The sequence below is a fragment of the Tarenaya hassleriana genome, unplaced genomic scaffold (assembly GCF_000463585.1).
Source record: "Tarenaya hassleriana unplaced genomic scaffold, ASM46358v1 Cleome19, whole genome shotgun sequence".
NCBI lineage: Eukaryota > Viridiplantae > Streptophyta > Magnoliopsida > Brassicales > Cleomaceae > Tarenaya > Tarenaya hassleriana.
This window is the reverse complement of record NW_010965304.1, coordinates 1,020,315-1,033,930: the sequence shown is the minus strand read 5'-3', so window position 1 is coordinate 1,033,930 and position 13,616 is coordinate 1,020,315. Positions and strand designations below refer to the sequence as shown.

Sequence of the window (13,616 nt, the reverse complement as noted above, 5' to 3'; positions counted from 1 at the left end):
CCTCCCTCAGCCTCCGATAATCCATACGACGATGATGAGCTCTCGGCCGAGGAAGAAGACGAATCCAGTTGTGTCAATGGTGGCAAAAAATTCAACTTGAGATCTAGCTCTAGGTCACTCGCGTTTTGTTGATTCATATTCATCGCTTCCAATACATATATATATATATATATGAATATAATATCACATATATATATATATATATATATATATATATATATATATCTCTGCAGAACATACCAAAAAAAGAAGAAGAAGAGAGGATTGATCCATATATGAATATAAATATGTATAAGAATTAGGAATATAGTCAATGAAATGGTAAGAAGTTAATTACCTTAGAGAAGATTGGTGTTCTTGTTGAGTTGATCCAAAGGGAAGAAGCCTCTTTGATGTTATGATGTTTTGTTGTGTATATATACACACACGCGAGAGAGGTTGGGGGTTCATTGAATGTTTACATTGTAAGCTATAGAGATTGGTTTTCTTTAGTTATCAAATTAAATATGCTAAGAAAATTATGATATATATATAATATGGCAACAATAAATGGGTATAGAAGAAAATGTAAAAAAGGTTGAGTATATGACTTGGGCTTTGAAATTCATGTATTATTACTAAAGGATTCGGATAAAGACTAACGTGAACCTTTATTCACACACACACACATATATGTGTATATATATATATAAAGATGAAAGACGATTTTTCAAAGGAAGACGAAGCAATCATATATATATATATATATATATAAGCGGTCATGAACTCTTTTAATAACAAAACAAGTAGAACAATATTTTTACCAAAAAAAAAGTAGAACAATAATACTCAATAATTAACTAATAACTGATATTGATTTCCATTGCGGTTTAAATATTAAATTTAATCATTATCATATTGTGATCATAAAATGCATAGTTCGAACCTACCTTTCACTGTATGTGGATTTAAAAATTCGGCCAATAAATCCATATAACAAAAAAAAAAGGGTGTGGGCATTGCAAAGAGTTAGTCGATGTCTTAATTAGTACAAAGTGAGGTCCTTTCCTAAGTTGTTATCAGAGCATTGGATGTGGAAGGCGATGGGTTGGTATCTCTATTTATTGTATGGTCTGTCTATAACTTATCATTAGCCTTAAACTATTTGATTTTCTCACTCCAATCCTTATAATATTCGGATTTATCGATTTATTCTTTGGAAAGTTTTGCCCAATAAACTTGTTCCTTCTATTTTGAGCTTTGGATTTTCTTTTGAAGATTTTATAATTTTTTTTATCTAACTATTGTTTAAATATGTAAGCCTGATAACGCAAACCCTTTATAACGAGAGGGGTTTGTAAGCTTAGTCTCTGTTTTTCTTTTACACGGAAAAAAAAAACGAAATATAAAGTCGTAAACTTTGATTCTGTTGACTGCATTAAATGCGGGATTGTGGTCAGTCGTAAACTTTGATTCTGTTGACTGCATCACATACGTGAATATCTTAGACTTTTGCACTCTCTATATACATATATGTATGCATGTATTTATATATATACATATATCCACACAAAGTTATGACCTAATGACGAGGACATGTATGTATATGTGTATAGCGTAACGTATCCCTCTCTATGGTTCATTGTAGGGTGAGAGAGGAACAAAATAGGGTTTGGTGAGGGTTTTGGGAAAACCCTAATTCCCAAATTTCAAACAGAAGATATTCTCAAGCTATTTCATGAATCAAGACAGTCCAAATCAATCAGCCCTTTACAAGTCAAGAACCAGATTCAGTGTGTGATGCATACAAAATGATCTTTGCAATAACCTTACCTACCATTTTGGGTCACTTTAGTCTTCCATGATGTGTTTCCTCTCCAGTTGGATGAATAGCTTATCTTGATCGTATTTCTCAGCGGCATTTTCCGTCTCGTTTCGTCCGTTGCATCGCAACAATTGAAGTTGAAGGCTCCGGACAAGGTCATTTAGCCTCTGGATATGTCTCTCCTGCGATAGAATGATCTGTAATTATAAACAAACATGGTCAGAGTTCAGACTGGACGCATCCCCTCGCAACTAGATATGGGCACGGGTTGGATATCCAAAAAATTCAGGGTATCCAAATTAGTATCCATGTTTTCACAGTTTGATATCCATACTCGTGCCCGGAAATCTTTGGTACCCAACTACTAGTATCAGATATCCACGAACGGGTACCCCGTTTTCGGGTATTTACGTCCACTCCTAGTGGCAACAACACAGTCAGAAGCTGATAGCCCTATTCTCAGGAGTTTTCCATAAGTGCCAACAACACCTACACTTAGTTTACTACTCATATCCAATGCATGCAAACAGCAGATAGCCCTATGCTTAGGAGTTTTCAATAACAGTAGAAAATATGTCAAGGCTCAAATTCACATTGAAACATGAAGTTATTCATGTACTGATGCCCAGTGAAAATCTAATTCAATCCTTAAGACATTTTAATTCAAGGGTAGTAAGTTTTCTCCTATATCTTCTCCATTTCCATCCATTAATAGGTGAACCAGGGGGAGACTATTGAGAGATGACAACCAAGATCGCCCAAAAAACAATTTCAATGCAATACAAAAGAATTTCTATCAGTCACCTGCGGGTTCAAGACAAAATACGAAAGAGGAAAGGAATAAGAAACGAAGATCAAATTCCAGCAAATGTTAAACACATGAAAAGCCCCGTAGAAGCTTGTCAAAAGCAAGATTTAAGTTGAAGACAAAGGATATGTTGACAAAGACCATTATTTTCAGATTACAATCAAGAGAAAACCCCATGACATGGCTATGAATCTATTGAATGTAAAGCCTCGAAAAAGGAGGTCTGATCTCTGATGACAGAAAAAGAATGGTAAAACACAAAGATGTACCTTAACCATCGGGTCATAGTTCTTTCGATGATTACAACTAATCCCAGGTCACCAATCACCATCCAGAAACAATTTTGGGTATTTACCACACAATTAAAGACTGCAACTTTTTAATGGGAACACACAGAAATTCCAAGAAAGAGTCAGAATAAGTACCTTCTCCTTCACAGCTTCTTCCCTTTCCGAAATTTGCAGCTGTTTCTGAGACACGCTCGGAGTTGCATCAAGGTCGGAAACAAGTGGTTGCCTCCACTCAAACTGAGAGGTGACTATAAGTATGACGAGTAGAAAGACGAGTAGGATGGGCCTAGACATGCCGTCGAATTCAGTTCTTAAATCACCTGACCCAACTTCAAAGCATTAGCCAATTCATACAATCTTAAAACTTCGAAAGAGTAATTTCTTATCAAATCTCCAGACAAATCCGAATCTTGACAAGTAGCCAGACACAATATGGTATATCTAGCTATCACAGACTATGTCCAGGAAAACCAAAGCAAACGAAACATGTTCAGGATGAGATGCCATAAAAGGGCAGGTAAATGTCAAAATCTCTGTACCTAGGGTTTCCATAGGAGTTTCTATTAGCACCAAATCGGGACGCCTATTGGAGAACGAATCACCGAATCGTCAAGCCTAAGCATGATATCATCTCTAATTCCTCTTCTGACCATTTTCTCGGAATCCAAACAGATAAAAGCGTCAAGGATAATTCAACTAGATGATCAACAGAAATTTCGAACTTACAGATCGAACTTGAACAGAGGAAAACCCTAACTTCATGATCGGACAAGGAGGCGTCGTCCTTCCTAGGGTTCTTCGGGTGTCGAAATGCAGAAATCAATCGAGATCTTCCTAAATCGACTGTATACCAAATAAGTTCACAAAAAAAATTACAACACCAGCGTTCCCAACGGGATTCGTGTAGTAGAGAGCAGAGCAACTGAGCAAGGAGCACCACGAAGCAAAGGTTTAATGGCGGATGTGGATAAATCTGACTGCAGCAGAAAAATGACGGGAGAGAGAAAAAAAGAAAGACTTATTTGCAAATTACCCCACACATTATCCATTTTGTGCAAAACAACCATCACTCCAAAATTATTACAGAATCAACCTTTATGTAATTAAATTATCAGAAACACCCCCCATTTGTTCCCATTAGTAAGATGATTTCGAATCCCAGCTGTTCTCTTCGCGGGTAATTTCATTCTGATCCCTATATTTCCTTCATCGAAGCAAAAAGTGCTTACATTTTTAGGACATATCTACAAATCTTCACTGTCGAGACGGCAACTCAAATCGACAAATGGGGCACCTATGACAAGTCCTAAGCCATTGTTCAATGCAACAACGGTGGAAAACATGAGAACAAGGCATACGGATTGCTTCTTCCCCAAGAAACATCTTCTCCATACAAATCGTACACGGATCAAATGTGTCCATGTCGTGTCCCATCACTCTCAGGCGCTCCAGTTTCTGAACCGCCGCTTCATTCGCCGGTTTCGGGGCATTCCAACCTGAAATCAACAGCTGGAGCGCCTCTCTCCGCGCCTGTTCCGCCCTTTCGGCCAGAGAAAACGGTAAACGATTCTTGTCGATCCCTGCCAGAACGTTCTTGAGGCTTTTCCTCCATAACAAAACCGATATCAGATCCTCGTTGTTAGCGATTCTTCTCTTGATCATTTCGGAAATTCTCTGCTCGATCTCGCCACGGAACCGAGCGGCTTGATGCTCCTGATGCGTTTCCTCGTAATCTTCGCGCGTCAACAAGGTCGTTTTGTTTATCTGAAGCTCGAGATGCAGCCATTTACGATCTGAGTAATCTTCACTGTTCTTGATGAACTTCAAGTAATCCACCAGATTCTGTACAATGGCGTCCTCTTTGGTCGTGTCAGCGTCACTCATCTTGATCATCAAGTTCGTACTTTCCCATCTGTACATAGCAAACGGTACATTCCGAAGGAATTCTTGCGTGAAAACCTCAAAAGCTCGTGAAGGGTAATCGCCAGAACCGGATTCCGTCTCGAGATATGAACATGGGAACCTGAATCTGCCCCCGTAAAGCTTGCGTGACACGAAATGTTCCGGAATCTGACTTCCTTCCATCTTGTCCTCGCATCTGTACATTTCGTAAACACTGAATTCTATGAAGAATTGAGGGTACGGAACAGTTTCCTCGTACATGTTCTTCTCGCTTTGTTTCTCTGAGAACGATATCTCTACTCTGTCTGGTAATTCGTGGCCTTGTCTTAGCCACGGACCGTACGTTCGTGCCACCGTCTTCGTCCTCCGATTCAGACGGCGAAACTTTGTGGTTCTGTCACAATCTTTGTCAATGTGGTCAATCATACCGCATTTGTAGCAGAAGCTTTGGAGATTGCAGTAAGTGAACTGAACGAATCGTTGTCTGCTGAGGTTGAATCCGGGCTTGAGAGGTTCTTTAAGATAAATCTCTGCAAGAACCTTGAACACCCTTCTCGAAGGATCGCTGAGAAATTGAATCGGACGGTGCATTACCCAAGAAATCGCGTCTTCTGCTTTCTCCTCGTTGTACCAATTCAAGGGCAATCCGACGAGATTGACGCAGAAAAGAGCCGAAGTGAAATCGGTGTCTAAATCTGTGGACCAGTCCTTGAGGACCAAGAGAACGCCATTGACATACCAAGGTCCATCTTCGAGAGCCTTCTCTTTGTCGCTCTCTAGCTTGAACCCGAACAAGATCGTGTCTTGGTCGAAGAGGGTGAAAACCTTCATGTCGTCCTCGGAGAGATTCCATTGTCGTCGGAGAGAACTCTCGGCAGAGTCATTGGACGGTCGAGCCGAATCCGTGAAGAATCTTCCGGCGAGACAGAGACGGTGAAAGTCGTCGGCCTCCATGGGGGAAATTAGGGTTTCTGATTCGGGGAAGAGAGGGGGAAGAATGACCCTGCTTGAGCAAGAAGAAAGAGGATTAATGATATTTGTAGTTTTAATTTAACAAATATCCTTCTAAGAAAAACCTTATTACTTGTGGACTGTGGAGTGGGTAACAGAATAACAATTCCATTTTTTTTTATTTTCTCTGAATAAGGTTTGAAATTTCAAAGTGAAATTTAATTAGAATTCACAAAAATGAGAAATGTTAAAACAGAACCCGTTTGAAATAAAAAAAATGTTATAAATATTCTTAATATATATATTTTTTTATATTTTTAGAATTCATTTGGTTATTTGGAATTTATAAATGGTTGGTGTATTTAGATAAGAGAAAAAAGAATATGCATTTATTTGGAAAGTTTTGATAAGTTTATTATGTTATCTTCTGTGATATTTTTTCTTTATAAGATTTCAAAGTAATTTTCTAATTATGAAAAACACCTATTTAAAATACATAGTAATATCACAAATATTTTTCTCACTTAAATTTGTAGAACAATATAAAAGCCAGATTGGGAAATTATTTATTGTCCATTGGAAAAAAGATTCGACTAGGATTATTTAATTTAGAATCTTGGTTTTCAAAGTATGGAATTAGAGTTGGGGTTCTTTTCATTAATTATTTTTTATCTAAAACTCTATTTTATTAACCAATTTAATCTTTTATAAAATATAATCTTATTATTAAGTATATTTGCCATATGACAAACTATTTTTCATATTTTTAAAACGGTAAAACAAAATTCTTTTCCCTGTAAAGTCCTTTTGCAAAACCAGTAGCAAAAAGCAATTTCGCTTCATCTTATTAATAAATATATATATATATATATAGTAAAAAATTCTAGAGTCGTCCGTTATTCGCTGAAAATCTTTGTCCTCTCTCAGTCTCCAATGTCCAGTCAAGAAATGGCTCTCGCGACGGCGACTCCACTGGTTCACAACGGTCAAGTCGTCACTGAGGTCAACATGTCCGCCGGGGACACCGTTCGCGCTACCGTCGTTCAGGCGTCCACCGTCTTCTACGACACTCCGGCGACTCTAGGTTCCTTTCTCTCCTCCTCCTCCTCTTCGATTTCTGAATCGTCATCTTCTTCGACGATTCGATCACGGATCCGTGGTTTGTGCAGATAAGGCGGAGCGATTGCTCGCGGAGGCGGCGGGTTACGGATCGCAGCTCGTGGTCTTCCCGGAGGCGTTCATCGGCGGCTACCCTCGCGGCGCCAGTTTCGACTTGGCGATTGGAAGTCGTACGGCCAAAGGAAGGGATGATTACAGGAAGTATCATGCGTCTGCCGTTGACGTGCCTGGTAAATTTTGAAAACCCTACTCAAAATCTGCGATGTGGGCTTGATTTCTCGATTGTTCTTCTTTTGAGTTGATGGGTTTCTCAGATGATCGGTTATTCATTGGTTTTCAAAGTTTAGACACTGCTAAATGTGATTGTATCTTGTTCCGAGTTTCAATTTCTTTGGATATGATTCATGGGTCAGTGTAGTTTATGGAAATTTGAATTTCTTTTGAAACGTTTTCAGAGGATCAAATAAAATAAACAGGGAAAATCATCTGATTTTGCAATGCCTCCCTGAATGTTTTGGGAGGAAACATTTGTATAAATGACTTATGAGTTAACCTCAGCACAATAGCCATTGTTAAAGGTGCTTGTTTTATCAAACGCTCTTTGGTATTAAAAATGTATCCAACATTGTTATCGAAATTGAAGAACTTGTTTAAATCTATCAAATGATTTGATAGACTAATCGGCAGGACCAAACTCAACTTCCGGTTTCTAATATTCGAGTTCTGATTAAGCTTTATATGATGGAGCCCGTATGCTCCATTTTCTGATTTGTTTGTCATCGTTTTATTTGCAAAAATTCAGGTCCTGAAGTGGATAGATTGGCTGCAATGGCCAGGAAGTACAAAGTGTTCATGGTGATGGGTGTCATAGAGAGGGAAGGGTATACGCTATATTGCACAGTCCTTTTCTTTGATTCCCAAGGTCAGTTCTTGGGTAAGCACCGGAAACTCATGCCTACGGCTTTGGAACGTTGCATCTGGGGGTTTGGCGATGGATCGACTATCCCTGTTTTCGAGACTTCCATTGGGAAAATTGGTGCAGCTATTTGTTGGGAAAATAGAATGCCATTGTTAAGAACCGCAATGTATGGCAAAGGTTAAGTCTTTTTCCTGACTTCCATAGATATATTTTCAGTTTTTTTACCCAATTCTTGATTTGTATTTTTGGAAGCTCCAGTTAGATTCTTGTGCTATAAACTATAAGTATGAGTCTTACAATGTACTTTTGCAGTTTTATTTATTCTTGAGCTTTTCTTTTTTGTTTAACCTAATTTTTTCGTACCCATGATTTTATTTTTGTCTCTCATCTCTTCCAATTCGCAGGCATTGAAATATATTGTGCGCCTACTGCTGATGCAAGGGAAACTTGGCAAGCATCAATGACTCACATTGCTCTTGAGGGTGGATGTTTCGTGTTGTCAGCCAATCAGTTCTGCCGCCGGAAAGATTACCCACCGCCACCAGAGTACGTGTTTTCTGGCGGCGAAGATAATCTGACTCCAGATTCTGTTGTCTGTGCCGGTGGCAGCGTTATCATTTCACCGTTGGGGAACGTTCTAGCCGGTCCCAACTATGATGGAGAGGCTCTAATCTCAGCTGATCTCGGTAATACCCTTTTTCTCTAAATCTCAACTCTTTAGTTCAGAGTGTGGAAGAAGACCCTTATCTTGCTTCCATTCAAACATTTATCCTAAACATATCTTCCGGCAAAAATCAATCATATCGATAACTTGTTTTTGGCTGAATGATGATGAAACGGTCCAGACCTCGGGGAGATAGCACGGGCCAAGTTCGACTTTGATGTGGTTGGGCATTATGCGAGGCCCGAAGTGCTTAGCTTGACGGTAAGGGAGCACCCGAGGAAGGCAGTTACCTTCGCGTCTAAGGCAGCGAAAACCGAAGAAGGGTCTGAGAAAAAGTTGTCATCCTAAGGGAGTTTACGACAGTATCCTTTTGTAACTGTAAGGAAATAATGTGTAAGAAAACATGTATTCACAATATTCAGAGAGAGTGGATTGTTCTTATGTTCTCTTCTGGTTGTGTTGTGTTGTGCTGTATGTTCTTGGTTTCGTAAATAAAAGAGGCTTGTTCTGTTTACATGCTTGATTTGGTTTTGTTTCGGTTTGATTGAAAACCGTTTGGTTTGTTGGTACGGTTTTGTCTTGGTTTAGGATGTTCTGATGTCATGTGTGAATCCAAATACTTCTATGGTTAGGCTGCCAATAATTTGCTCTTAACGAAGGTTTTGATGAACATTAATTGATTTCGAATCTTAATATAAAAAGAACTCGGAATGGGAAAAAAATGAATAGGGAACAAATATTTATTTTAGAAATTAAACATTTTTTAAAAAATCAATTGAATTGAAAATAACATAAAAATTAATGATATATACTTAAAATAAAATACGCAAACCGAATTCAAATCCACAAATAATACATATTTATTATCCGAAATTGGATCCGAGATATCCAAACAATTTTTTTTTATAATATGTGATTTGTGAAACACTTTTTGCGCATACCAACTTACCAGTTGAGCCAACAACTCTTTGCTCAACTGGTAAGGTGTTTGATAATATCAAAACAATTTTAGAATGAAACAAAAGTGAATTTGAATCTCAAGATTTATAATTAGATAAGATTACCTTATTACAACTAATCATCTTCCAAAAAACGATATTCGCATCTAAATGATGCGAATGTAGTGTGATTACAGGGTGATCTGTCAAAAAAAAACATCAAATCTGATTCGAAAACGGGAAGGAAAACGGCCACATTTTGGATGATGGGCAAAATCACATGGATGATGGAGACAAACATATATAGTCCACAACTCAATAATACAGAGAGAGAGAGAGAGAGAGAGAGAGAGAGAGAGAGAGAGAGAGAGAGAGAGAGAGGTTGGAGAGAGAGGTTGGATCGTGTTGTGGTGGCATGAGATGATCAATAATTTAGGAGAGAAGAGAGTTCGGTTGTGGTTTGTATCCCCACGTTGCCTCGGAGGCTTTGTGTCTTCACCAGACAAAGCATCCCATTTTCACATTTGTCCAAACTCTGTCACCCGTTTTCGTTTGCCATCAACATCCCCATGTGTCCCTCTGCATCCATTTATACAAAGACATGGAGAGAAGGACAACTCAAACGAAGAACAACCAATATATATATATATATATATATATGTATTAAGTTTTTTTAGGTAGCAAAATAATTTCACCAAATATTTATTCATTTGGATGGTGGGGAATTCCCTTGTTCACCAAATATTTGTTCATTTTTTAGAATTTTATAATTTGGATATTTATTTAGATTTTTTATAAAAATTTGGATATTTATATACGATTTTTTCTATATATATATATAGATATTAAGTTTTCTTAGGTAGCAACATAATCTCCTTGTTCTAAAATTTGCGATTCAAATACAAAATGAGATATCTCTTTGAGCAAATTTTCAATTAGAATCGATCAACAATTTTCAATACCCGATTATAAGGTGTTTTTACAACAATTTTCGAATTCGAATTTGACGGTATGAAATATTATTCGATTTCAGAAATTTGATTTGGATTAATTTGGATTATGAACGATTAATAACCTACAAGTATCAGAATATCTCCATGTTTGCTTACGTGAATAACCGAATATTTGAGAATATACTCATCGACAACGAATTTAAAATCGAATTTGAAATCCGAATGGTTAATATTCAGAATTAGATTTTCTAATTATTACATTTAAATAAATTTACTAAGTCCAAAAACCCATTTTAGGGTATAGACGTTCACTGCAACATGAAAATTCTGATTTCATATGCAAAGTGTACAGCAAACAGGGTATTAGGTTTTATCCATAAAAGAACGATATATTACATATATATATTGTATAACCATAGTATAAAACTTCTATTTACACTCTCAGTTTCAATTCAATAAATATGAAAAAAGTTGAATTAACGACTTAATTAATTATAATTAACAAATCACAGAAATTCTCCATGCCATTTACCTTCCTCTTTGCTCCTCGTCGCCGGAGCTCCGGCGATTACTCCGGCGAAACCTCTTCTTTCCGATTCCATTGCTCCGACGGCCCGACAAATTTCACGTTAGATATAATATAGTCTCTCAAACTCTTTAGAGATTTATCTCTATCGATCTCTTCCCTGTCTCCTGTCGGAAAATCCATGTTCGCTGATTTCTTGTCCACCGAATCCTCTGAATCTCCATCACTTCTCCGGCCATCATCATCACCGGAAAAGTAAAATCCGTTCTCTTTCCGGCGACCTGCATCGGAGAATTGTCCGGATCCGACATAACTCCACTTGTAACTCTTGCTAACACTGTCCATGTTCAACTCTATCGATTTCATATCGCTTTCTTGGTCAGATCCTTCTCCGTCTTCGATGACCTCCAACACCCTTTTGATGCGGCCGAGACACGGCGATTTTAGGGTTTCCTCCGCCGTCAAAACTCGACGGATCTCCCTCCTCATCCGCTCCACCGCCGCGTTCTTCTCCTCGAACTGGAACTTAGCCTCTGTTAACTTCATCTGAACTCTCTCTTCCCTCAAAACATCTGCAATATGCATCATCTCTCTCTCCTTCTCCACTTCCTCTTGAACTCTCTCCGCCTCTTTCATTACCCTCTCCACCTCGGCCTTGTCTTCTCCGACATTTCTCACGAGCTCGTCGCAGACTTGCTCGAGAATCTCCTTCGCCCTTTTCTCTCTCTGCAATTCTTCCGTCACCCTTTTCGTCACGGCTTTCGCCTCAGCCAGTTCGTGGCCGAGCTTCTTGTTCATCCTCTCCGTCTGTTGCCGTAGTTTTCTCTCGGCCGCCACTTCCCTCTCTGTCCTCCTCCTCCATCGCCGCTTCTCCTCCATATGACTTTCGATAAAGGTTTCCCCATTGTTCTGATCTCTTACAAGTCGCTTCAGGGTTGATCTTGCACGGTCGAGCTCGCTTCTCAAAGCCGAGATTAGGCGTCTGCTTGCTGTCGGATGATGATGATCGTCATCGCCCAGTTTGTTGACCCGTGTTAGAACTTTCACGAGCTCTTTCGATGTTGTTATACTGTCGACGATGTCCTTGAGATGGCCGATGCGTTTTCCGCCGTCACGGGTTCCTGTCTGAAATGTTTGCAGATCGGAGAAATCGATCAGAAGCGAACTTACATTCGTTTTCTTGCGCCGCAAGCCACAGGGAAAGTCTTTACGGACCGAATCTCCAGCAGGTCTCTCCATTCTCTGAATATGTTTCTGGAGAAGAAAACAAAAGACTTTGATCAAGCTCGTGAATTCAAGAACTGATCGTAAACGACATCTAATGCAAGAAAAAACCGCACATTTGAGCCCAAATGGATGAGATCGGACAGCTCAGTTGGGAAATCCTGCGGCAATTTCAATGCTTTCGATCTGTTTCTCGATGATTCCTTGCCCCTCAAGAAATCCCTGTCCGAATTTCCTGTCGGCGGGCTAATACTGCTGCTGATCTCCCACAGCGTCGCAGCTAGCTTTCTTGCGGATACAGAGCTGTTCTGAGCTTCCGTCGGAAACTTTTCCGGCGAAAGGGGGAATGATAGGAATTTTCCGGCGAAGGCGGCGGTGGGTTTGACCGGAGTTCCGGAGCCGCCGCCGCCTCCACCTCTGACTGCTCGTTTTCCGGCGAGAATGGCGCGCTTGAAGCGATTTTTCCGGGCAAGAGAAGAAGAAGACGAGGAAGAACAGCCTCTCTTCCTGATCTTGCAGCCCTTTTTCCCTTCCATTACAGTGTCACACAACTTGAGGAAAAAAAAACAGAATCTTGGATTCAAGGTATCAAAGGAATTAATCAGAACCAGCTGCAGACATCGAAATTACACATGAAACAGAGGCGGAATTTATCAAGAGAGAGACACAAAAAAAGGAGCAAACTTTGATGGGGTGGTTCTGGATGCTTAGGATCAGAGATTTGAATCCAGGGAGATAGTCTTAATGCTTTTTCTGTTTTTGCGAAGTGGGTCATGAGGTGATTATCTTTTTGATGAGAAAGAACTCAGTTTCTGGAAGATTCTTCTTGAATCTGATAAGCTTTAGAGAGAGAGAGATTAGAGGAGATTACAAGAAAGTTTTAGACAATGGGTGCTTTCTTCTCCTCCTTTCTCTTTATTGGGAAGTTGGTCTAATTTCTCTCAGAATAAGAAGGAAAAAAAAAAGTTGCAGAGAACAAAGAGGAAGAAATCAAAGATTCTTAGCGTTCAGACAGAGAATTCTTGAATCTGGGAAACTGAGAGAGAGGGAGAGAGAGAGAGAGAGAGAGAGGTGTCATGTGTACGTTGTTTAATGGCGAACGTGGAATTCTGAGCAATGTTTGCAGTGTTCATTGCGAGTTGCGACGAGGCCTTTTTTTTTTTTTTTTCCCATTTCCCGTAATTTACCAAAAACGATATAATAATAAATATGTTTATTTTTTAATCTTGTTTTTTATATCCAATTTTAGAGTTGTTTATATCATTTTAATATTTTTGTTTATCTCTATATTGTATCTTTTACATTGTCGTTTTTGGTTTCTATAATGAATTTGTTGTCATTAATTTCCACTACAAAGACAAAAAAAATCTAACAAAAATAACTCAAACAACCAAACTAAAACAAATTGGCCTTAAACTAATCCTAATAGGTTTAGACTTTGAATGGGGATCACTTTTATTTTGGATTTTTAGTTTTAGTTTTTAAAATTTGGGTTTTAATTTTTGATTTTTGGTTTTT

General features: G+C 38.8%; 4 protein-coding genes across 5 annotated transcripts in view; 1 reads left to right on the top strand and 3 right to left on the bottom strand.

The window, feature by feature from the left end:
- The window catches only part of LOC104811285 (PHD finger protein MALE STERILITY 1), a gene marked incomplete at its 5' end in the record, with an annotated part of 6,429 nt that extends 5,978 nt beyond the window's left edge, over positions 1–451 (bottom strand). The window contains one exon of the mRNA XM_010537947.1: positions 338–451. Coding sequence (XP_010536249.1) covers positions 338–451 — 114 coding nt within the window. The remainder of the gene's footprint in view (positions 1–337) is intronic.
- A 1,235-nt stretch (positions 452–1,686) lies between these two features.
- On the bottom strand, positions 1,687–3,883 carry LOC104810930. Of its 2 annotated transcripts, XM_010537406.1 has the most exons (4): positions 3,629–3,883; positions 3,442–3,547; positions 3,038–3,222; positions 1,687–2,001 (listed from the first exon to the last, which is right to left on the bottom strand). In XM_010537406.1, the coding sequence occupies exons 2-4, from the start codon at positions 3,452–3,454 to the stop codon at positions 1,831–1,833; spliced, it is 369 nt and encodes a 122-aa protein (XP_010535708.1). In that variant the 5' UTR covers positions 3,455–3,547; positions 3,629–3,883; the 3' UTR covers positions 1,687–1,830. The 2 variants fall into 2 exon arrangements, with proteins under 2 accessions (XP_010535708.1, XP_010535709.1); XM_010537407.1 differs by lacking the exon at positions 3,442–3,547 and having other exon boundaries at positions 3,629–3,882.
- Positions 3,884–6,657: 2,774 nt separating this feature from the next.
- LOC104810929 (bifunctional nitrilase/nitrile hydratase NIT4) lies at positions 6,658–8,971 on the top strand. The gene is made up of 5 exons (XM_010537405.2): positions 6,658–6,839; positions 6,925–7,104; positions 7,677–7,970; positions 8,198–8,479; positions 8,639–8,971. Exons 1-5 carry the CDS (start codon positions 6,689–6,691, stop codon positions 8,803–8,805), a joined length of 1,074 nt encoding a protein of 357 aa, XP_010535707.1. The 5' UTR covers positions 6,658–6,688; the 3' UTR covers positions 8,806–8,971.
- Positions 8,972–10,695: 1,724 nt separating this feature from the next.
- LOC104810928 lies at positions 10,696–13,188 on the bottom strand. Its single transcript, XM_010537404.1, has 2 exons — positions 12,215–13,188; positions 10,696–12,128 (listed from the first exon to the last, which is right to left on the bottom strand). Exons 1-2 carry the CDS (start codon positions 12,632–12,634, stop codon positions 10,917–10,919), a joined length of 1,632 nt encoding a protein of 543 aa, XP_010535706.1. The 5' UTR covers positions 12,635–13,188; the 3' UTR covers positions 10,696–10,916.
- Between the last annotated feature and the right edge of the window lie 428 nt (positions 13,189–13,616).